Source organism: Brachyhypopomus gauderio, chromosome 7 (genome assembly GCF_052324685.1).
Source record: "Brachyhypopomus gauderio isolate BG-103 chromosome 7, BGAUD_0.2, whole genome shotgun sequence".
Classification (NCBI taxonomy): Eukaryota; Metazoa; Chordata; class Actinopteri; order Gymnotiformes; family Hypopomidae; genus Brachyhypopomus; species Brachyhypopomus gauderio.
In genome coordinates, this window is record NC_135217.1 from 13,966,275 (window position 1) to 13,990,497 (window position 24,223).

At 41.5% G+C, this 24,223-nt stretch overlaps 2 protein-coding genes across 4 annotated transcripts; both read left to right on the forward strand.

Annotated features, from left to right (window-relative positions):
• The first annotated feature begins 199 nt into the window (after window positions 1–199).
• On the forward strand, window positions 200–11,294 carry fermt3a (FERM domain containing kindlin 3a). The gene is made up of 15 exons (XM_077011946.1): window positions 200–359; window positions 1,007–1,131; window positions 1,670–1,903; window positions 3,822–3,941; window positions 4,218–4,386; window positions 4,940–5,042; window positions 5,217–5,324; window positions 5,489–5,617; window positions 5,796–5,842; window positions 5,926–6,050; window positions 6,197–6,303; window positions 9,648–9,863; window positions 9,990–10,114; window positions 10,318–10,459; window positions 10,614–11,294. Exons 2-15 carry the CDS (start codon window positions 1,008–1,010, stop codon window positions 10,791–10,793), a joined length of 1,929 nt encoding a protein of 642 aa, XP_076868061.1. The 5' UTR covers window positions 200–359; window position 1,007; the 3' UTR covers window positions 10,794–11,294.
• A 1,923-nt stretch (window positions 11,295–13,217) lies between these two features.
• kat5b (K(lysine) acetyltransferase 5b) lies at window positions 13,218–23,710 on the forward strand. 3 transcript variants are annotated; one of them, XM_077011947.1, is made up of 16 exons: window positions 13,219–13,299; window positions 13,411–13,477; window positions 13,904–13,972; window positions 14,073–14,209; window positions 14,567–14,635; window positions 15,143–15,358; window positions 15,471–15,539; window positions 17,871–17,933; window positions 18,197–18,265; window positions 18,480–18,728; window positions 18,897–18,986; window positions 19,163–19,303; window positions 20,379–20,472; window positions 20,609–20,768; window positions 20,902–20,983; window positions 23,041–23,710. In XM_077011947.1, the coding sequence occupies exons 1-16, from the start codon at window positions 13,285–13,287 to the stop codon at window positions 23,173–23,175; spliced, it is 1,725 nt and encodes a 574-aa protein (XP_076868062.1). In that variant the 5' UTR covers window positions 13,219–13,284; the 3' UTR covers window positions 23,176–23,710. The 3 variants fall into 3 exon arrangements, with proteins under 3 accessions (XP_076868064.1, XP_076868062.1, XP_076868063.1); XM_077011949.1 differs by lacking the exon at window positions 14,567–14,635 and having other exon boundaries at window positions 13,218–13,299; XM_077011948.1 differs by lacking the exon at window positions 18,197–18,265 and having other exon boundaries at window positions 13,220–13,299.
• The last annotated feature ends 513 nt before the right edge of the window (window positions 23,711–24,223 follow it).

Consider the following 24,223-nt stretch of genomic DNA (forward strand, 5'->3'; position numbering starts at 1 on the left):
ACCTACTCCAGCCTTTTTCAGAGCTGATTATAAAACAAAACAGGATGCACCTTAGTAAGAGGAAAAGAAAGCCTGTTCTCTGACTTGCCTAAACACTTAAGAAACAAGCCGAAAAGAGGAACAGCACTTCACAGTCGGGTGAAACCTCAATGAGTGAGAGAGAGAGAGAGAGAGAGAGAGAGAGAGAGAGAGAGAGAGAGAGAGAGAGAGAGAGAGAGAGAGAGAGAGAGGGAGAGAGAGACAGACAGACAGACAAAGTGAGACTGGAGGAAGTGACTACAGAAATCAAGCTCTGGGAGAGAGAGGTAGAGACCAAGGGCGTAGTCTGTTAAACACAATTCTTCAGTACCACAAACAAGGTAAGAAAGAAAAGGAGAGAGTGTCAGAAGGGAGGGAGAAGGGGTTTTGTGTGTGTGTGTGTGTGTATGTGTGTGTGGAACAGTGTCTGTCTGCTGGTTACAGTCATGTGGAGTGGACAGCTGCGTGTTAGGCCCTGTTCTCCACCTCATGGATACGACATGTTCTCTCGGTCACTGGGGGGTTTATGTGACTGAACTGATAGATGAGAGAAACATTGAGTAGGGGCTGTGATGATTCCTTGTGTTAACAGGGCTTCAAATTTGACTTTGGTGATGGATACAATTATAACTGAAAGTTATTATACAGTTCACATGTGGGCAGACAAGCTAGTCAAGCATGCTATCTTAATGTCTGACATGAACAGAAGCATGGTCCAGAGTATGAACTAATCCTACTCCTAATCTACTCTAAGACATAGTAACAGTATTTAAACATTACAGAACAGAAAAGCCCACACCTAAAAACTGCAAGTTTATTTTCTCACATATCTCATTTTTTCACATCTCTCGCATGTAGTAAGTACATTGTGTAAAGGAAGAGGACAGATCATGCAGTGAAAAAACTTTTGAAAGTGAATTTTGCCTTCTCTCTCTCTCCCTTGCTCCCCCTCTCTCTACCTCTTACTCTCTGTGTTTCTGTATTGAAGCATGGCGGTGTGGGACCTGTCCATAAGTGTTGAGGAACTGGGCTGTGAGGCTCCTCCTCTCAAAATCAGCGTCACATCTGACCTTCATATTGGAGGTGTCATCCTCAAAGTCGTGGAAAAGACGCGTATGTTTTTTATTTTAATTTAGAGTTACCTGACAGGCTAGTTTCAAAAGTAGATTGAATTAAATGCAATGAAACCATTTAAAAAGTGAAATGAGTTTTTTCCACAATAAAATCATGGGGTGGCCACAATGAGTTTATTTTTCTGAAACAGATTAAGCATTGTGCTTGGAAGTATAAAGGTTTTTAGCATTGTTGGGTAAATTATATTTCCTTGGGTTACAATGTTTCACTTAATTTCTGCCCTGAAAACACTGCCACAGTTATTGAAGTTATTGGTACAGAGCTACATGTTCCAGCGAGATTAATGTCCCTGATTTGGATATTCTTGTCCTGTATGATCCTTACCGGACCTTTTGATGGCAACACAGATTAAGACTTCCTGCAAAATAATCAAATTCCTTTAATCCCTCTGTGTACTGTGCATAATTCTAGTTTTAGTCTGAATTTGAGGGAGCCTGTATTTCCACTAAATACAATTATCCTGCTAAGATTGTAAATAATCCCAGTCTGAGCACGGGGAATATGTGCTGTGCCACAGAGATTAAGAAAGACTGGTCAGACCACGCGCTGTGGTGGGAGCAGAAGCAGCAGTGGCTGCTGAAGCCGTCGTGGACGCTGGACAAGTGCGGCATCCACGCGGACGCTCGCCTCTGCTTCACAGCCCAGCACAAGCCCCTGCGCCTGCTCATGCCCAACCAAACCACCCTCAGGATGAGGGTGTGCTTCTCAAGCCCCATGTTCCACTCCGTGATTGGCATATGCAAGCTGCTCGGTGAGTGAGTGTGTGTGTGTGTGTGTATGTGTGTGTGTGTGTGAAATAGAGAGATTAGTGTCATATGCAGAAATCAGTCAATCAAAATGTATTTATATAGCGCTTTTTACAACAGTTGTTGTTACAAAGCAGCTTTACAAGTGTCAGAGTCCAAGCCCCCAGTGAGCAACCCAAGGGCGACAGTGGTAAGGAAAAACTTCATAAGAGCATGAGGAAGAAACCTTGAGAGGAAGCAAGTCTCAGGGGGGAACCCATCCTCCTCTGTCTCATGCCGGTCACCATGGCAACAATAATATGAGAGATACATAAACAAAGAAGTGATGGGAATTACAAATAGTTCTCATTGTTGTGTGTATTTATATACGTGTTCTATATGTGACTCTTATTCTTAAGAGCAGTGTTGGGAACGTTACTTTTAAAAAGTAATTAGTTATAGTTACTCACTACTTGTTCAAAAAAGTAACTGAGTTAGTAACTGAATTACTTTATAATAAAAGTAACTCGTTACCAGGGAAAGTAACTATTTGCATTACAGTTTAAAAAAAAAAAGGTTATATGCCAATTAATTAAGTTTTTTTTAAGTCAGTTGAAATGAATAGATCAGATTTTTTTTTTACTTTTGATATTTATTGCACATCCACAGACCAGTGCAGGATAAAATCCTTTAAAATCCCAAATCTTTGAAAAAAAAAAAGCAAAAGTAAACAGTTACACTATATAAAGTGCATTTACATCTATGAAATTAAATTGTCTCAACCTGAGACAACTGGTTTGTTCACAACAGAAGTAAACTTAACAATAAAACCTCTATTCTTAATTAAATAAATCAACTACACAGTCTGGTAGACATTCAGGAACTTCAAGTATTTTCTTAAATAATGTTTATATCGCCTAGAAAATGCTAATTTTCTTCGGCTTCTCCGTTTGTATCGTGTCACTCGTGCTTCGGCGCGCGTGTAAAAACACTGGCTCTGATTGGCTATCATAACGCTGCCTTAGCCAATCGCTTACTGACTTGTTAAGTTAAACAGGTGTTACACCGAGAACTGTGACCTATCGGGATATGTTACTCCTCACTAGCCTGGGCAGCGGTCCGCTCGCATTAGTACATCAATATATAGTAACGCACCGCTTTTAATGACCAGTAACGTAAACGGCGTTGTAACGACAGGAAAAGTAACTAATTATATTATCCCGTTACTGACAAAATGACGCCGTTACCTAACGCCGTTATTTTTAACGGCGTTATTCGCAACACTGCTTAAGAGTACTTGATTGTCAGTAGTAGTAGTCCAGGGCCGTGGAGAATTCGGTGTGGTGAAAAGGGCCAGGACAGTGGGTTGAAACTTCATCCATAGCTGTTTAGGCAGGACAGTGGGTTGAATCTTCATCCATAGCTGTTTAGGCAGGACAGTGGGTTGAAGCTTCATCCATAGCTGGTTAGGCAGGGCAGTGGGTTGAAGCTTCATCCATAGCTGTTTAGGCAGGACAGTGGGTTGAAGCTTCATCCATAGCTGGTTAGGCAGGAGGTGGCTGGCCCAGGGTTTATCTCAGGAAAGGCTCGTCTCTCCTCGTCTCAGTATTTCTCAGGTAGGAGGACTGCCATTTGGAAAAGAAAGGGACAATTAGCTCTGTATGGGATTATTTGTGGGGCAGCAACTCCAGCATTAAACTATTTCAGTCAAAATCCAAGAAATCCAACTAGGAGAAGGTAAACCATGGTAATTCATGGTTTTATCACTGCAATAATCACTTTAGAATAAAGCCATCCGTGTTGCAAGAAGCACTGGATTATGCACTCCCTCGTAGAATAAAGCCATCCAATTCTCAGTTGCTGCCAATGTACATGAATGTCCAAGCATGTTGCAGAAGCTTCTCCTTTTTCACCTCCTTTTCCCTTGTCACTGATCTTTCACAGATATACGTCACCCAGAAGAGCTGTCACTTCTCTGGCCAGTAGAAGAGAAGAAAAAGAAGAAGAATAAAGATGAGGATGACAGTGACGTGTTTGACATTACCAGCGCACCACTGCCCACAAGTAAGTGTTAGTTTAAGATGGATTTTAAGTGCGATTAAACACCTGTCCAAGAACTGGCCCAATGATATGTTCCATGGCTAGTTTAAAACCAACACTGAGCCCAATGGAAATACTTAACGAAATGTGTTCTTTCTACAGTGGCGTTTAAAACCCAACCTTTGCAGAGCCTAAGGACCTCTTGTTTTGACTCCTGGCCAGGAATCTACATCATGTGATAACTGTAGCTATTATGTACGAGGGACTTGAATGATTCTTCTGCACTATCTGAAATGGCAGGTTGCATTACCAAGCTGGCCAATGGCATGCCTGCGTTCTTCGCTGACTCACCTGAGACAGAAGCTGTGTACAAAATGTTGTCGGTAAGCCGGCCGGCGCCGGCACCGGAGACTATCGCTAAGATGTACCGGCCGACAACGAAGGTGGACAAAGCGCAAATTAATAGCAGGTTGGCAATATAATGTGAAAAATATATAAACATGTATGAATTTAAGGACACAGTAATCTAAAAAGTAGGCTATCATATTTCCTAGATTAACTACTGAAAATATTTATGATTCATTTATTTGGACACAGACCAATTGCATTTCACTCAATGTGCATCTGCATTAAACATTTATGTGGTATAAAAATAAATGACATAACATCTGGTCAGATGGAAAACCTGAAGGAATTGCAATCTTCAGCCACTGAGGCATTCTGCAGAGCTTGCAGTTGGTAGTTACTTTTATCAATGTCTTCGACAACTTGGTGACCCTTCATTCCCAAACCCTGCAAACTACAAATGGAAATGCACACTTTGCATTACCATCAAACATAAGGGTGATTTGTAATTTAATATCACCGCTTTTGCACAAAGACCTGTGCCCCTTAAAAGTGCCGTTTTCACCAAGCAAACACATTCACATTCTTGTTAGCAATTTTTTTGTGTTACAGAATGGTATATATCATGAGATGTGAGCATGCTGAGGTGTGATGAGGGGTCATCTCGCTGTTCGCAGGTGGCTGGACTCGTCACGTTCTCTACTGCAGCAGGGAGTCAAAGAAAACGACAAGTTGGTCTTCCGCTTCAAGTACTACAGTTTCCATGACCTGACACCAGAGGTGGGATCCCTCATTGCTGTAGTGCCATGACAATGGACTCCCACATGCTACACTGAGCCGCATGCAGACCTATTAATGGTTACTTCAGCAATGGCAGATCTGCCATCAGATAACCGCTTGCCCTCGGCCGCCTTGGTGTCCATCACGATGGCGGCACGGGCGTCTTCCCTGCAGGTGGATGCTGTGCGTTTGATTCAGCTGTATGAGCAGGCCAAATGGGCCATTCTGCTGGAGGAGATCGACTGCACGGAGGAGGAGATGATGCTTTTCGCTGCCCTGCAAGTGAGTAAATCTGGTTCTCATCTGTTGCAGCCTGCGGGTGGTGGATGTATTCTTGTCAAGGTTGATGTTGATGTTAAGAAAATAGGGAGAATATGGATGGGTGTGTGTGTGTGTGTGTGTGTGTGTGTGTGTGCGTGTGCGTGTGTGTGCGTGTGCTCCTCTAGTACCACATAGGGAAGGTTTCCCTGACTGAACAGCTGGTGGCAACATGTCCGGCCATGGATGATCTAGACTCAGCATTACAGTGCCTGGAGGTGAAGATGGAAGGGGAGAGCAGTGCGGAAGAGATGCTGGTGTGTATGAGGCTCTGCTCCGCACTGTACTGAACTGCCCCGCATCTCCAGGGGCAAACCAGTGAAGCTCACTGGTAAACATTCTCAGTGGTGACACTGTCAGTGTGCCGGTGTTACGCAGAGTGAACAGCTTGAGACCTTTAGCTTTGTGTGACATCATATTTGCGTTTCCTCTCAGGACACGATGACAGCACCAGAGCTGCACGACTATCTGAAGATTTTCAGGTGAGATGCATGTATGTGCATTCATGTTCACATGGACAGAAACACATGCCAGTATGTAAAAACATCTGTTCACATTTCTTCAGGCCAAAAAAACAAACACTGAAGAAATATAAGCAGTTCTGGTTCACATTCAAGGACACATCTGTTTCTTACTATAAAAGCAAAGAGGAGAGTTGTAAAGAGCCCATACAGCAGATGAACCTCAAAGGTAATATGCACATGTGGATACACACACACACGTCGCAGTACACACTCAAAAACACCACAAGCATACACACATTATAACAGGCACACTGAACACAGCTTTCATGAACCTGGACACACACACAAACACTAATAAGTCTTCTCCCTCAGGCTGTGAGGTGGCACCTGATGTGAGTGTAGCTGCTCAGAAGTTCTGTATCAGACTGTTGATACCTGAACCAGAGGGCATGAACGAAGTTTATCTGCGCTGTGATAATGTGAGTGGCATTTGTTTCATTTATCTTGGGTTCCATATATATAATTAATTAATATAATTAAGTTGTAAGTGTAACGATGATGATACATCTTATTTTGTAGATTTATATATGACACCACACACCATTTCTTTGGATGGGACAAGCAGGCATGAAAGTATAATTAACTCCCATGTCAATAAGCTAGGTTATAGTTAGTATAAATGTAACGCTCACCGCGTCACACAGCGCCAATTATAATAGTTTGGACTACGCCACCCTCAACTAGAGGGAAACTAATCAGTAACGTTTCACCCGCGCGAGATTACTGCCAGCGAAAATAAAATTGTTGGACTGCAGAGACTGAGATGCAGATCATTTATTATACAAAATATAAAACACCGGACATTCTTAAAAAGAAGCACCGTGCGGTACAGCCACAGACTTTCCGGAGCAGCTACCTAACACAGGTTACCTCACTTCCACCAGCGGGGGTTGGCGCGCACCTAAAAGAATAAAGCAAACAAACCACTCAATACACAAATAACCCACACCACACGTTCGCGTGAACGCGCTCCAAATAAACTCAAATTCACTGCAAATAAACCCCAAATAGGTAGGTGCCGCCAACACCTCACTCGTTCTGCTCCCACCTTTCTCCAACCGTACCGCCGGGCTAAAAATAAAAAACACAACAGTAAATCACGTTCCACAAAACACGTCTGCCACTAACAAACTCCAATTCCTATAAAGAAAATTAAAGGGGAGAAAACAGTGGTCTAGCTCTCACGCGCACTCTGATGGCTCCTGTAGGAAGGAACACACTTTAACTAAGACGAACATCATTTAAAAACATTGCCTGCGCTCAAGCTCGGCCCTACCGTGCAATAGCTGGAATGACTCAGATCGCCCGTGACTTGGCCACCTCTGCGACCTACAGCACGCGCACAAATGCATCAAATTAATTGATTCCAACAACATGGAATATATTTCATTATCATCAGCCTACTTACCACTCGTATGCAGCTCACAACACACCCAGTCAGCTTCTAAAAAGCCCCGAACAATCTCAAACTCCGAGAATGGGTAAAAGCTCTGGCCACTCAACAACTCTGAGAATGGGTAATAACTCTTGCCACCCGGAAACTCCGTGAGAATGGGTAATAACTCTAGCCACCCAGAAACTCCGTGAGGATGGGTAATAACTCTTGCCACCCAGAAACTCCGTGAGAATGGGTAATAACTCTTGCCACCCGGACCCGAGCGCGTCTCTCGTCCCGTCAATCAGCTTCCGAGCTAACGAGAACACACGAGAGTTTAAATACCCTTCGTGATGTGCACTAATTCACTATGGGCGGTGCCCTTAATTAAACCGGGCTGTATTTTCAGGCACACTCTGTAACGGAGTCTTCCTGTTACATTTAGTTAGCTAGCAATGCTAAGCTATTACTTCGAACTTGATACATAATCAGGGTTGCCAACTCTCACGCATTGAGCGTGAGACACACGCATTTGACACGCAATATCTAGTTTATTTACCTCTGATCAACATATATGATTTAATGAGTTACTAGTTCGCTCTGGCGCCAACCACTGGCGATCGATGTATCGCGATATAATACTTCATTTGTGTCCATTTTACGTTCGACACCACCCCTCCCCCCCGCAACGACTTACGTTCGCCACCCCCTCCAGGTTCAAATCTCACTCCAAGTGATCTTCAAAAGTTGGCAAGCCTGCTGCTACTCTTATACTAACATTTAACAACACAGCAAAAAAACTATTTATGTAATTTACGTAAAAATGATTTATACAAAGCATTAGTCATGTAGTTCTTTTGAGAAGTGACTGCCTATTTCAAAGGCAACAGATGTTGTTCATTTATAGTTCTAACATATTTAGAGTGTTTTTTACCCACGTTTTTCTCTCCCAACCTTATTCCTTTACAGCTTCAAAAACACGTATTATGCAAATTAGGTGATGACGTCATTTAGCGACTTCTAGCGATTTTTAGGACAGCTACTTTCCTTACTGAGGAGTTGGCAACACTGCCTCCAGCTTCAAATCTCACTCCAAGTGATCTTGAAAAGTTGGCAACCCTGCCTAATACCTAACTTGGTAGTCATCCTAGACCTTTGGAGCTGGCTGGGTCACTATTAGTCACCAATGAGCTTTATCAAAGCTGGCCCTTTACAGATAAATGTGCTGTCTGAAGTAGAGGTCTGCACTCCCGCGGTAATCCCGCGGGACCCGACAGAATATCTTGCGGCGCGGGACAGAATTTAATTGTTATTGGCGGGAGCGGGAGTTTAATTAGTCCAGGCGATGCGGGAGCGGGACCACATATACATGTAGAAAAATCCCGCAAATTAATAGTCTAGAAAATTATAATAATAACAACGCAATGATTTCCATGCATAAGGAACAGGACGAAAACAACTAATCATTCAGTAAGTAAGCAATAAACTAATTCAAAATATTGGCTAAGCAACTGATCACGTGAACATGAAGTGTGCGTCATTTTGTCATTTTGATACAGAAATGGCAGAGACTGTAGACCAGGGGTCGGCAACCTTTGAGACATGGAGTGCCAACTTTGTCCAGTCAATGAGTGTGCCACTATGGCGGCGAGTTTAAATTGTTGACCGAGGAGCGGGGGAGGTGTAAATCGACACAAAAAGTATTATATCGCGATCGATCGCCAAGTTTAAACGCCTCCGCCGTTCGCGCGAGGTGTGCGTGCGGAGTCGCGCGCTACGGTCACTCGCGAAAGTATAATCCATTAACATAATAATTTATATTAAAATATATATTTTTGCTGATGCTGGTCCAGCGTGTCGCGTGCCAGTGACTATGCCTCGATGTGCCAATGGTGGCACGCGTGCCATAGGTTGCCGACCCCTGCTGTAGACGGTCAACCAGTTTCAGCTGTGGAAAATTCTATTAAAACAGGCGAATACACCACAATTAAGCCAACTACAGGAAAGTCTGATGTATGGAAGTCATATTCCATTGTAATTAATGGAGATGGAAATCGGCTTGTTGTGATACATGTCAGAAAGTGTTGGTGTACGTCACCTAACGGGATGTGTTTGGACTGTGATAAGAAATGGGACAGCGCGATTCAAGTACTAAATCTAATTAATTCAATTCATATTAGGATTGCGGGCGGGGGCGACAGAAATGTGTATGTGGTGGGCGGGTGCGGGATTAAAACAAGCGATTTTTTGGCCGGTGTGGGCGGTAGCGGGATTAAAACAAGCGATTTTTTGGCGGGAGCGGGTCTAAAACAAGCGGGAGCGGGATTAAAAAAGCAGTCCCGCGCAGACCTCTAGTCTGAAGTCCTCTTTTCTCTTATTGTATATCAGCAACCGCAGTATAGCAAGTGGATGGCTGCGTGTCGTCTGGCATCCAAGGGAAAGACCATGGCGGACGCATCTTTCTCCAGTGAAGTGCAGAGCATTCAGTCCTTCTTGGCTATGCAGAGGACGACACCAGGCAACAAGGCGGTGCAGAGCGACGACAGCATCAACACCCACAGCCTCGTCTCCCCCCGCTACCAGAAAAAGTACAAGCCTAAACAGGTGGCGGCAGAATTCCAATACAGGAATATAGCAATAAAATCACAATATGACACATTACACAGCCGTGATTGGTGTCTCTGTATAAACAATATAACATCTGCCTCTGTATCCCTGTGGGTATCGTAGCTGACCCCACGTATTCTGGAGGCACATCAAAATGTAGCGCAGCTCTCGCTGACGGATGCCATCCTGAAGTTCCTGCAGATCTGGCAAGCTCTGCCTGACTTTGGCCTCTCCTACTTCATAGTCAGGTAATCATCCAATCATCCTGCTGTTGGTGCTGGTACTTTTCCAAACGACCAAGCCAAAGAGCGGGAGCTTTGAGATTCAGAATGAAACCAGGAGGAGAAAGCTGACTTTGGTGATTTCTGCGACTTTTGGATGGGGTCGGAGTGGAAAGGGACTCAGAGTGTGTCATCTCCTCTCCAACCACTGCTGTTCCTTGTGCCCGCAGGTTTAAAGGATGTCGCAAAGACGAGGTGTTGGGCATTGCCAATAACCGCCTGATCCGCATCGACCTAGGTGTAGAAGAGGTGGTGAAGACATGGCGCTACAACACGATGAGACAGTGGAATGTCAACTGGGACATTAAACAGGTGTGGTTCTCTGTGGCCAGTGCTTAAATGTGTCTGGCTGTACATATATCTGCATGCATGTACAGGTGTTTCATCAAGAATCTAGAAACTGAAGGCTCTGATTGGTCTGTTTCTCCTTTTGCCCTGGTCTTTTTGATATGGCTATGGGCACCAGGTCGCCATAGAGTTCAATGGTAACGTGAACATAGCGTTTGGCTGTGTGACGGCTGACTGCAAGATTGTGCACGAGTACATTGGCGGCTACATCTTCATGTCTACCCGGAACCGTGAGAAAAACGACACTCTGAATGAGGAGCTCTTCCACCAACTGACAGGAGGACATGAAGCCCTCTGAGATTGTGTGTGTGTGTGTGTGTGTGTGTGTGTGTGTGTGTGTGTGTGTGTGTGTGTGTGTGTGTGTGTGTGTGTGTGTCTGTGTGTGTGTGTGTGTGTGACAGAGAGAGAGTAATACACCCAATCAAATGAAGTGGTGTGCAGTCAGCCATTATAAGGGGAAAAAAGTGGTTGGAAAAACAATATAAACATATTTCAGAACATCAACAAATTCATATAGGCTACTTTACATATTCATAGTTAGATGATGTATTTCTATCTGAAACTAAACAGTTCTAAAACTGTTGTAAAGCAGTAAGAGAATTAATATGTCCTGGTTCCAAAGGACAGTTTCTTTGTGAGGCTCACAATCCAACACTATTGATCCTCATTTGGACAGAGGCTTTTCTTTGATAAATGCACAGAATATCTGTCTTGTTTGTAGGCATCAGTTATGAGGTTATGTATTGGCCGTGATCATGCAAGTGTTGATGGTAATGTGAATTAAACCATAAAGAACTCAGTTTGATGTTGCAGTGACTGGTTGGGGAGGTGGGTTGCAGCAGTGTACAACTGCATTTTGTTTTGGAGGTCGTTTTGGTTTTTTTGGGGGGGTGGGTGGTTGTTAGGTTATGGGAAACAATAGCAACGTTTCATCTTATCATCTTATGTGCTGTCGCTGTTGGTTATCTCAGGATCTATTTGTCTTACAATAGACAAAACAGTCTATTTGACTCATCTTAGTATGTTTAGCAACCCAGGATACATTTGACCATATTAACAAATCTAAATAAGTCTACATTCTAAGTCTAAATAAGAAATGTACTAATGTCTGTTCTGGTAAATATTTAGTGGATAAGGGTTCCTAATTTTATCAGTGTGTAGTGTGCTCCGAGTGAGTAGGCTGAAGTGAACATTTAGGGTATACATCGGCCACATTAGTTTTCACACAGGAAACCACAATGTTCAGCAAAATAACCAGGTGCAAAAAAAGAAAAAAAAAATGCGCCTCCTTGTGTCTTAACTGTACAAGGCACGGTTATATTAAGCAACATTCATATTCGATTTAAGGCAGTGGTGAAACTGGTAAAAATACAAAATGGAAAATATTAGTGGTGTAAAAATTTATTTAATAGTATATACATTTTAGGCCAAAACACTGGGTAGCCTATACCTCGAGAAAAATGCACAATGATGCTTTGATGCAGCAAATTTAATTGGAAAATATATTTAGTATTCCATTAATTCATCTGGACCCTGTGTGCTGTATGGCATAGCTTTCCTTTTACTTCTTTTCCCCGATTCATTCCTAATAAAATTCCTAACAAAAGTCACGTTTGCTAAACAGTAGTCTTGGTGTTACGAAAGAGAAGCTTATGCCTAAATTAAATGAAATATAATATAATATAATAAATATTGGTGGTTTGGTGGTTAGTACTGTCCCCTCACATCAAGGTGTTGTGGGATCAATTCTCTGTCTGGTCTGATATGGTTTCTCCCACAGTCCAAAGACATGTGTGTTAGGGTGAGTGATCCTGACTAGTGGGATAAAGCGATAAAGAGAATGGATGGATAACATAGATGCGTGTCAATAATTTAGAATATCATCAAAAAGTTAATTCAATGCAAAAAGTGAAACGCATATATTAGCTATAAATTCATGACAAACAGAATGATCTATTTCAAGTATATATTTCTGTTAATGCTGTTCATTTCTGTTAATTCGGTTAAAACCCAAGATCACTGTCTCAGAAAATTAGAATATTATATAAGATCAACTGAAAAAAATAAGTTTTAATTCAGAAATGTACAATCAGCAAACACGAGCAGATGATATGGCTGCCCAAACCATCAATGATGACCTCAAGCAGCTTGGATTGTTTGCCTCTACACTCTTCCTTCACTCTGTGACCTTGATTTCCAAACGAAATACTGGTGTGGGTTCACTGTGTTATATCAAGACCAAAGTCAGCACAGCCGTCTACCAGGACATTTTAGAGCACTTCATGCTTCCCTCTGCCAACAAGCTTTTTGGAGATGGAAATTTCATTTTCCAGCAGGAATTGACACCTGTCCAGACTGCCAAAAGTATCAATACCTGGTTTAATAACTACAGTATCGCTGTGCTTGATTGGCCAGCAAATAGGCCAGAGTGTGGAGGGAGACTGTAGAGGTACACAATCCAAGCTGCTTGAGGTCTAGTGTGATTTTGGGTTTTCATTTCATAATCATCAATATTAATAGAAACACTTGAAATAGATCACTCTGTCATGAATCTATATTTTTTATATAATATATAAAAAATATAATATTATATCCTCTCATATATATATATATATATATATATATATATATATATATATATATATATATATAATTTCCAACACACACATATATGTGTGTATATGTTGTATGTATTATTATTTTAACTTGCCTATGACTTCCCTTCACTTGTGGATTTCACGTCTCCTATCCCACAATCCATTGCACAAGGAGGTTCACTGATTACCAAAATGGCGGACACGACGGTGAGTGTTCGATGTGATCCGTGTTTTTAATTTGTTTAATATGTTGTTTAGATTAAACATACCCAATCACATTAAGTGGAGGTAGCACTACAGAATGTTATTTCTTGATAGGTGGAACTCGTGGAGGGCTGTCGTCTCCCTGTACTCAGAAAAAATCAAGAAAACGAAGACGAATGGCGTAAGGGCTATCCGCTAGCGAACATGCTAGCAAACGTACTAGCTGCATAATAAAACAACTGTCATGGCGGCGCACACTGAAGCAAACGCCGTCGCTTATGACTATAAGCCAGAATGGCAATTAAAATATAAATGTTCAAACAGTTATCTCGTATGCAATAGTGGTCTTTTATAGCAAAATATAACGTTAAACTTGACGCTTGTCTTTTAAATTTCTGTCATGCAGTTGTGTGGCGAACATTTTGCTGAAGCTGATATCAAACTTTTAATAAATTACATTGATAGCTTAAATATAGCAACTGCTCGTAGTAACAGTTTAGCAATTGCAGTTTCGAATTTTAAACCGTTCAATCTTTTACTCGGTTTTAGGAAAGCATATTAGTCCAGTTTAAGTTGTGAACTATATTGTATATTGATTCCTTCATAGCTTTGGCTGAAATTCTTAGCGTCAAGGAGGTCCCTGGGAAAAAGCTGTACTATGTACACTATATCGACTGTAAGTGACATTCTTATTTCTATATAGTCATGTAATGTATTGTTGACCTCACATAACTAAAGAGAAAATAATTGGATTGTATCATATCATATGTTAACAGTCAACAAGCGTTTAGACGAATGGGTCACTCCAGATCGGCTTGATATGAAAAAGCTCCAGTTTCCTAAGAAGGAGGCAAAGACACCCACAAAGAACGGCCTGCCTGGATCACGCCCTAGCTCTCCAGAGAGAGAAGTGGTAAGAGAGAGCATATTAGATCAGTTACCTGTTGTGTTCAGCGCTTACCTCTTCACAGCGCTTACCTCTTCACTGCCCAGTGCCCATGGTGTACTAACTTGCTGCCCACTTTGACCTTAAAAATTTAAAGATGCCAAATGGTAGTCCCATAACACAGTTCAGTGTTAAGTGAAATTTAAAAAACCAAGGGGCTTTTATTGGTTTTTTTGCTAGCTTCTGTTGAGGCAAATCCCCACATGTTTCAAAAAGGAAGTTAAGGTCAAGGCAAAAGGATAAATGGAGGAAAATAAACACATATGGGTGTTAACATGATTTGTACCCTTTAACTGTGCTCTCTTCCTTTCTGTTCAAATTCAGAGGAAGAGTCTAGATCTCAACCTTCAAACTGCTTCAGCTCCTTCCAGAGGCAAAACTCTTCCCACACCGGTACAGCTAAACCTTGCCCATTCTACACTAAAACACCCTGTTGCTGCGAGAAATTGGTTTGAATGGGCTTAATATAGCACATTCCAGAGAATGAGATCCTCTGTTTACATTGGCCACTCGGTGGGAGAGATGTGACTAAAGTGATGTTTGCCTCGACTATTTTCTCTCTTTAATAAGACTGTCATACAAGACATCTTATAAGGTGAAAAACAAAAAATAAGGTGGCTGGGCAGGTAAACTCAAATATATGATCAACTTTCAAACTAGACGATGAGAAATCTAGGAAAATGTGAATTGACATCCTTGTTGAGTTATCATTCTGCACTCTTAATGTGTAAATGTTTTCTTCTATTTGCATGTGGAAAGTAGTCATGTGTTGTGTACATACGTTTGTTTGTTGTAGAAAATGTCAAAAGTAAAATTTGGTCATGGTAATGAAAGTTATGTTTTACTTTTTTGTACAAAATAACAACCCCTTTCATATATTTCCTTTTCATATGTTTCCAGAAACGGAAAGCAGAGTCAGTCTCACTGGCATCTCAGGGTCCCACGGCACCATCAGTGCCTTCCCTCCCGAGCTCTACGGAGGCCTCACAGGCGTCTGTATTCCCAGCAGTGGTTCGGGAGTCTTTCACTACAAAGGCCAGAGAAGAGCACGAGCAGCTCACGGTAGCAGCCTTCTTAAACACAGCCCCCCATCCCACTGTCCAACAGCATCCGCAGGTGTGGTTGTCATGGTGTCTTTTACTTTTTTTATAATAATTTAATAATAATTCATAAATATCAGTGACGTGTGAGAAAGTCATGTGTGTTTGTGTTTGCTTGACCCTGGCAGAATGGCACGACCCGTCGTCTCATCCCGTCCCAGCCTGGGAGAAAGCGCAAGAACTGCGGCACGGATGAGGTAAGCACTGCAGAAAGGGACAGGTCCTCTGTCCTCGCCACTACACATGCCATGACAAATCATAACCCAGCCATACCATTTAAAACCATGTTTCCATGATCCATGTTCATTTTATCGTTTTAAAATATTTTTTTGCCCATTTTGTATGGAAGTTAAACTATATGAAAATTACAATTAAAATGTAATATGCAAAATGGCAATGTAATCCTAAATTTGCATCTACATGTTCCACTCATACAAGCAACGCTGAGTTAAAAATTCAAATGCAATAATTCCGTTTACATTTGTAATCAAATCAAATATATTTGTAATGTGGTACATGTCTCTTCATATTTAATTTACACATACATTTAGCCTTTATTTAAATGAAAATGTATTTCATGAATTGAATGATCAAGTTTTGTGCAAAGGTCTCAAAATTATAATTAAAATGTTTTTTTACTTAATATGCATTTGCGTTCTGTGATAATGCGTTTGCAATGTAATTTTCAACCTCACCACCACTAAAAAGATGTCAAAATTCAAATGTTAAAGGGGAAATAGCGCCTCTCCTGTTTGCAATAACATTACGATACAAACAGTGCTCAGTCTGTGTCAAATGCATTTTGAAAATGCATTCCGAGCAGAATGCATTTTCATGGTCTTCCATTAGTCAGCCAATCAGATTCCACAGCCCCCCCACTTTATTCAGCCAATTGGGTTCCACAATTTTCCACTTCAGGCCGCAGAAGCACTCATTAGTTTAATTCAAAGGGTATCAGATGAGTCCTTATGGTGAATTTACACTCAATGAGTGTGAAAGGTTAATGGATCGACTGGCAGACTTCTCTGCCACTGATGTGACTATTATTGCAAAATTGAGAGCTGTGGCAGAGCAGCTAAGTTTGCCTCGAACTACGGTGGTAGGACAGCCTTCCTCCGTGAAGCTTGCACTTAACTATAGTTCTGGAGGAGGCAGATGCCAATTGTATGTCACTCGCTCACATTGGTTTAAATTATGCTGATGGCATGGATAACAAAAGCATACACTGATAAACAACAATTTTTTTTACTTCGTCTGCCACTGTAGATAAAGCCTGCTGTAATGTAAATGCAACATGTTACCATCAAACAGCATTCTGTTAAATGCAAAACTCCCTGCTGTGGTTCACCCAGCAGATCAAACAATTAACAAACAAAAGTTATAAACTATATTTACACACATCCTGCAAATGGCACTTTGGGCATAACCGAGTGGCCGATACAGTCTCTACAGAAAGAAGTCTTCGGATGCCAGTCATCAGAGGCAGGTGCCACTTCTGGAGAGCACATGCCGCCCCTGTGGCATTAACTACAAACGGCGGAGGTGTTTATACTTGCCGCATTTTAGTTAAGCCTTAGACCACAGAGAGTGGTCTACAGTTCACAGCAATCCATCATGCCAGTGAATTGGTCAATTTGTCTGACGTGGACTTTGACTTTTTTTTTTTTTTTTTTTTTTGAACCCTGACATCATTACTGACCTGCGTGTTAGCCCCAACGTGTTTTGTGTTGAGGTGGTAACGAAGGGTGGAAGTGCTCCTGTGATAAGCGAACTCCTTCCTACATAAAGTGCAAATAACACTATTGCTGTTTGTACTTCCATCTGGAAGTTTCTTATATTTAAATTTCCCATACACCAGCGTAGCCTCTTCAGTCATCTCCATCATGCTCATCTTATTGTGCGTCCATATAATCTGTATGCCTGGAACTCGTGCACTGAGAAACATTCCACGGTGCAAAAGTGTCTCATGCATTAAAATGTGTAAATCTTTTTAGTTTGTTACTTTCCCTGTAATTAATTAATCGAAATTAACGTGTTAAAAGTCCCACCACTAGTTTTAATATTGACACAGATTAACTTCCATAGTTTTGGCTGCATTGTCATTGAGTCATGTTTTTTTTAATGAGTTGAATGTTGGCCATTTTTGCCATTACATTGGTCATCTGTCATGCTGTAAAATCTGTTTGGGTTTGGTCGCAAGATTCACACAGAGGACTCTCTTTGAATACTCTGGCATGGCCATTGGAAGTGCCTCATACATGAAACAAACACATGCTAAAGCTACATACTACCATGTACTCATGTGCATTACACCTGAGAGTTGATGCTTCTGCCCAGCCCTGACAACACACGCTATTAACCACATGCCCCACACATTAACACTACGTGATGAGCAGCGAACAGAAGACCAGAACTTGCGTCCCATGTGATCTTGCTAAGCAAATCCCCAGCTCGATTTTTAAAGAACTCAACGTGTTGTGCCACAACCTTTCCCAAAGCCTTTGCCACCCATTGTGTTTCTCTGACAGATTATAAAGGTATTCCAGTATAACAGCCCCCGCAACGCCAGTGCCTTTCTACCATCAGGAGAGGTTCGTCTCATTTATTTATCGTTACCCTTTTGGTGTGTGTATGTAGATGGATAGGGAGCAGGGCCACACACACACACACACACACACACACACACACACACACACGAATGTTTACAGAAAGTAAATGTGTTTAGATCAGTGTAGCTCATATTTTTAGATTTAGAGCTGAGAGGGACATTGTCTGCTCTGGGAGGGTTTGTACTTACAGATTTCAGATTTGAAACCTATTCACATTAATGACATGATGGATGTTCTTCCATCAGTTGCTCGGGGTCGGTCTCATTTTGGGGTCTTCATCTGTAAGCATTCAACAAGAAGGTTGTTTACAGAATGTAAGTGTAATGATTAAAAGTGTAAGACAATTATGAGCAAGGGAAAATATACAATATCTTTGTAATTACAGCAAGGCCTTATGAATTGTTTTCCATAGTCGGGTAATACATTTTTATTATTTGAAACGCCACATTGCGATTGGTCACACCATACCATACCACACCCCCCCCCCCCCCCCCCCCCCCCCCCCCCCCCCCCCCCCCCCCCCGGCAGGACTCGCAGGACAGCCTGGATGGAATCCCCTCAGCACCCCGCATGACTGGCAGTTTGGTGTCAGACCGCAGCCATGACGACATTGTCACGCGCATGAAGAACATCGACTGTATCGAGCTGGGCCGCCACCGTCTGAAGCCCTGGTACTTCTCGCCCTACCCCCAGGAGCTCACCACTCTGCCCATCCTCTACCTGTGCGAGTTCTGCCTCAAGTACCTCAAAAGCCTGAAGTGTCTGCAGAGGCACCTGGTGAGGGAATCATCTAACCCTAACCCTAGCTTTAAATACTTAGAATAGAGAAGTACTATTTGTGGACATACTGTTGTATACAAGTTGCTGTGGTGTAGTCTAGAGTTATATAATTTGTATCATTATGAAAAATCTGTTGAATTTTAGTCTTTGTTTTGTTTTGTACAGACAAAATGCAATCTTCGGCATCCCCCAGGAAATGAAATCTACCGTAAAGGAACCATCTCCTTCTTTGAAATTGATGGCAGGAAAAACAAGGTGATTTCTACTTGTAATGTAATGCTTCAGAGAGGGTCTGGTAGTTTACCTCATGCAACCCATTCAGCTGATCTCAAGAACAGTCAGTAACCAAGCTAAGTGTTAAAAGGAATATCTTCCATAGGTTCATGACTTCTGGACATTATATCCACTTTTTTTGGTAATTTGTTTTACAGACGTACTCCCAGAATTTGTGTTTATTGGCAAAGTGCTTCCTGGACCATAAAACCCTGTACTATGACACAGACCCCTTCCTCTTCTACGTAATGACAGAGTACGACAGCAAGGGGTTTCACATAGTTGGCTACTTCTCTAAGGTAACGAACGCCTTTAATCACAAATACTGCACAAACACAAAGGTTCTTCATAGATTTTTTTGTTTGCTTAGCGTATTGGCACAAAATAGGGCTGCCACAAACGATTATTTTTATAGTCAACTAATCACCGATAAATTTTTATGATTAGTCGACTAATCGGATCATATGTGAATTGAATATAAAGCATACAGCTTATCGCACTAGAATGTAACTGCTATTATATAACCACCATTAGATTTCAGCTATATGCTAACTAAAAATAAAAACAATTAAGATGGTTCATTAAACCTTTAATGAAATATGCAGATTGTTGCAGCAATTATTAATATAAGGATAAGGCACTGGCAAATTATATCAAATTATGTAGGTACCTGAAACTAAGGAATTATTCACAGAAATAAAGTTTTGGTCTCACTGACGTTACAGAAAACACATGAATGTGTGCTAAGGCTAATGAAACAAATCACCATTGCTAATATTAACTAATGTTAATTGTTAATGCTAATGTTACACAAATTTTAGCAGCTAACTAGCAATTTAGCTTACTGAGATAACAATCCCTCTTCATCATTGTCACAATCAGCCACAACATCCTTTTAACGGGCTTGTGCATCGAGGTTGTGCTGCCGTGGAAGGCAAGTTCTGCATTGCACGCGTTTCGGAACCCGGCTACGGAACTCAAAAGTGTGGGATGACTAAGAAAATGATCGCACACTTTTGAGTTCCGTAGCCGGGTAGCCATGATACCAGAGCCTGTCTGTATAACATCCTGGGATGTCGTCCACTGCCTACCCTAGTTTCCACTACTGCGCATGTGCGTCAAGAACAGAAAGGTAGACGCAGCAGTGGAAACTGCCGCAGCTGTTTGGAGAGAAAAAAGTAAAAATAAATTAAAAAGCGAAAAAACCACGACGCATTGACTATTAAATTAGTCGTCGACTATTTTAATAGTCGACATAATCGTGACTAGTCGACTAATCATGGCAGCCCTAGTTCTGAACAGGTCCAAAAGTTATTTCATGTTGTCTGTATATGCCAATTGTCCAACCTTGTGTGGCTTGGAACTCTTTTAAAGGAGAAAGAGTCAACAGAGGACTATAATGTGGCCTGTATTCTGACATTACCACCATATCAGAGGAGGGGCTATGGCAAACTGCTGATCGAGTTCAGTAAGTTTCTTGGAAAAGCAATACTCGTATTAATATTTGATGCCGTTTACCCACATTTGTTAAGTCTTTTTCTTTTTGGCTGTGTTGTGCCCCTAGCCGTACCACCCAGCTCAGGTGTCCTCTGTTTCCATCTCAGGTTATGAGCTGTCGAAGGTGGAGGGGAAGACGGGCACCCCAGAGAAGCCCCTCTCTGACCTGGGCTTGCTCTCTTACCGTTCCTACTGGTCACAGACGATTCTGGAGATCCTCATGGACCTCAAATCGGACAATGGAGAGCGACCACAGATCACCATTAAGTACGCCTCTGGCCAATACACACTACACATCATGTCCATTATATTATCTTCTAATGGGTTTCAAAAACATAGGGTCTTTTTTCTGAACCAGGATGCCCTATGTGTAATAATGCACTTCTTGTTTTGTTCATAGTGAAATTAGCGAGATAACCAGCGTAAAAAAAGAAGACGTAATATCAACATTACAGTACCTTAACCTCATCAATTACTACAAGGTAATGTCACATCACAGATCATGTTTTTGTTCTGATAAATGAAACAAAACTAAAATATTGTATTTTTTGCTTTTTCTTCAATTAAGGTTTTCTATTTTATTTATATTGTGCATTTTACAACATGCCACAAAGCAACTTTACAAATGCATGGGTCCAGATCCCTACTGAGCAAGCCAGGGATGACAGGAGCAAGGAAAAACTTCCTTTGTGAGAATTGGGAAGAAACGATGGGAGAACCAAGAAGCCCATTTTTATGGTCCTGTATCTAGGCGCAGTCCCTCCAGTGTGGATGTTGGACTTGGGTAGATGACAGCATTGGCATGTTTGTTGGCGGTATCGTTTTGTCCACTGGCAAGCCAGAGCATTGTTTAGGCGTTTTATGGAATTGTCTTTGTAGAAACATGTAGCCAAGATGCATATTTAGAATGCAGGTTAATAGAGGTCAAAAAGGCGATCGTAGAGAAGTACGAAAAACTCATTCGTGTGACTGACTTGACATTGGAATTAATTGGATATGCTAGATTATTTTGTCCAAACATTACCCTTATACAGTATTACTTACCTAACAGTATAATCGTTGATCATTTTTGTAGGTAAATAGGGGAATACATGGTTCTACACCATCAATTTTTTTACCAATTAATTGGAGGTGGAGGTGACCACTGGAGGTGACCACAGTTATGAGGGCTCACTGAGCTATTGTCGTCCGCCCCCCCCCCCCCCCCCCCCCCCAATCATCATTGCAAACTAGAGTGAACCCATGACATGGCTGGATGACAGCATCAACATCTCAGATTACCAGAAGACTCAATGACTCTGAGCTCTACACCTTCATATGCAGTGCATTAACTGAAGGCTTGATTAAATATGTGAGTCTTAAGCCTAGATTTAAGGATTGGAACTGTGTCTGAGTCTCTGATTAGAGCTGGAAAACTTCCATAACTGTGGGGCTTTAAAAGAGAAGGCTCTGCCTCCGGCTGTAGTCAAATAAATTTTATATTTAACCAGGAGCTACTGCCATGCCAAGAGAGTAGAGACAAAATCATGAACCAGTTTCTCTGCATCTCATAGTGAAAGTAAATGTCTCAGCTTGGCAATATTACGTAAATGGCAAAATGCACCATTTAACATTGCATATGTGTGTGTCAAATGAAAGATCAGAATTGTGACCCCTAAGCGTTTCACAATATATTTAGGTGTTACTGAAAAACCATTTAGAGTAAGTGGAATATTAGACAAATTGCTTCTTGCAGCTTTGGGTCCAAGGAGGAATTACTCCGTCTTATTGGAATTTAGAAGAAGAAAACTAGACACCATCCAGTTTTTTATTTCCTGGATGCAGTTCTCAATTTTGGGAGTAGTATTGGAATCATCTGGACTAGAAGATCTACCATCATCTGCATAGCAATAGAAGCTAACACCATGCCTATGAATGAATGTCCCTAATGGTAGCATATATAATGAGAATAATGTGGGACATTATACCTTTTTGCGTCCTCAGCATTCATTATGTACAAGGACAAATTAGTATTGATCTGTCAGGTAGAATTTGAACCAAGAGAGTGTTTGACCTCTTATTGCCAATAAGTGACTCCAGCCAATCCAGTAGGATCTTGTCGTTGATGGTGCCGAAAGCAGCACTAAGGTCTAAGTAAAATAAATGTGTCCTAGATCAGAGGATATTGAGAGGTCCTTTACTACTTATTCGACGCAGTTTTGGTGCTGTGGTGGGGTCTAACTTCAGACTGAAATGTTTCAAGGTCATGATTTCTCTGCAAAAAAGTAGAGAGCTGCAGAGAAAATGTCCTTCTATGGTTTCGGTCTTTTGCCTCTATGTGCAGTTATTCACTGTCCGTCAGTGCCAAGAGGAATCTGTGGAAAGTAAAAAAAAAAAAAGTGAAAGCTTGAGAAATTCAAGCTTTGAAGGAGAATTTGAAGGATTCATAAATTAGCACAGCATTTTGCCAAGGACTTAGAGTTGTTGTCTAGCAGGATGAAACTAGAAGTGCCGTTTGAGCCATGTGAATATGCTCACTCTTCTCTGCTGTCATTCTCAGGGTCAATATATTCTCACACTCTCAGAAGACATCGTTGATGGCCACGAACGTGCCATGCAGAAACGGCATCTCCGCATTGACCCTAAATGCCTACATTTTACCCCAAAAGACTGGAGCAAGCGAGGCAAGTGGTAGACCTGGAGAAGACACTGTGAAGCCCCAATACCCAGATACCCAGACTCGGACAAATCCAGAACGCTGGGGGGATGGCCTCTTGATAACACGCCTCACACTTTAAAAATGAATTGGAATTGGGTGGGGGAGGGTGACTCAAAAATATTAGGGAAAGAACTTTGCTGGAGCAGGAACTGTTGCCCGTTGTTCTAGTGGTTGTGCTTATATGCTGAACAAGCATCATCAGACTTTGTGTGTTGTCACTTTGTGCACTTTATGTTTACACGAGCACAACAGTTAAAACCGAGACAGTGGAGTTGTGTGTCGTCTTGGAGAAGAATCACTTCTTCAGAGCTGCTTTGTAGTTCTGTGCCGTCGTTCACAGCTCTCCTCTCTGCTTTAGCGGGGCTTTGTCTGGACTTTTGATTCGCCCATTCATCAAGTCATACTGAATGCATTAATTGATCATTTATAAAAAAAAAAAAACCTTTTCTTATTACTCCTGTATCACAGTGTTAAAATGTATCAGCTCAAATGGCTATCTGTAATTGCTTTTGGACGTAAGAGGCGTTTTCTACCAGCACAACCACCTGTGGAACCACCTTCACAGACTCTGCCACTCTATCTAACATTGTACATAATCTCTCTCTCTGTATCTCTTTTGTAATGGAGGTTTTTAAAAGTGATATGTCTGTTTGTGAATTAAAATCTGCATGGGGATGTCCATAAAACAAGCCATGTTGAACTGTTAAAAGATGTACATTTGGATACCTGTACAGAAGTCAATCTTTTTTTTCTCTTTAATGAATGTAAACCAGCCAACACTCATATTAACTGTGTCTTTTAATTTAAACTGAAAACTGTATGTTGTAAAATCTTGTGCATTCTTAGAGATATGTAACAAGAAATACAGACTTCTATTAGTATGTTTTTTCAATAACAATAAGTTGTTCCCAAAAAGACTTTCTAGTGTCACTAGTGAACAAGTGTATTGTGTTGTTTTTTTCCCCTCCCTCATGTGCAGTTAGCTCAGGCCCACCATGTCACTGATCAACCTTATGTCATTTCT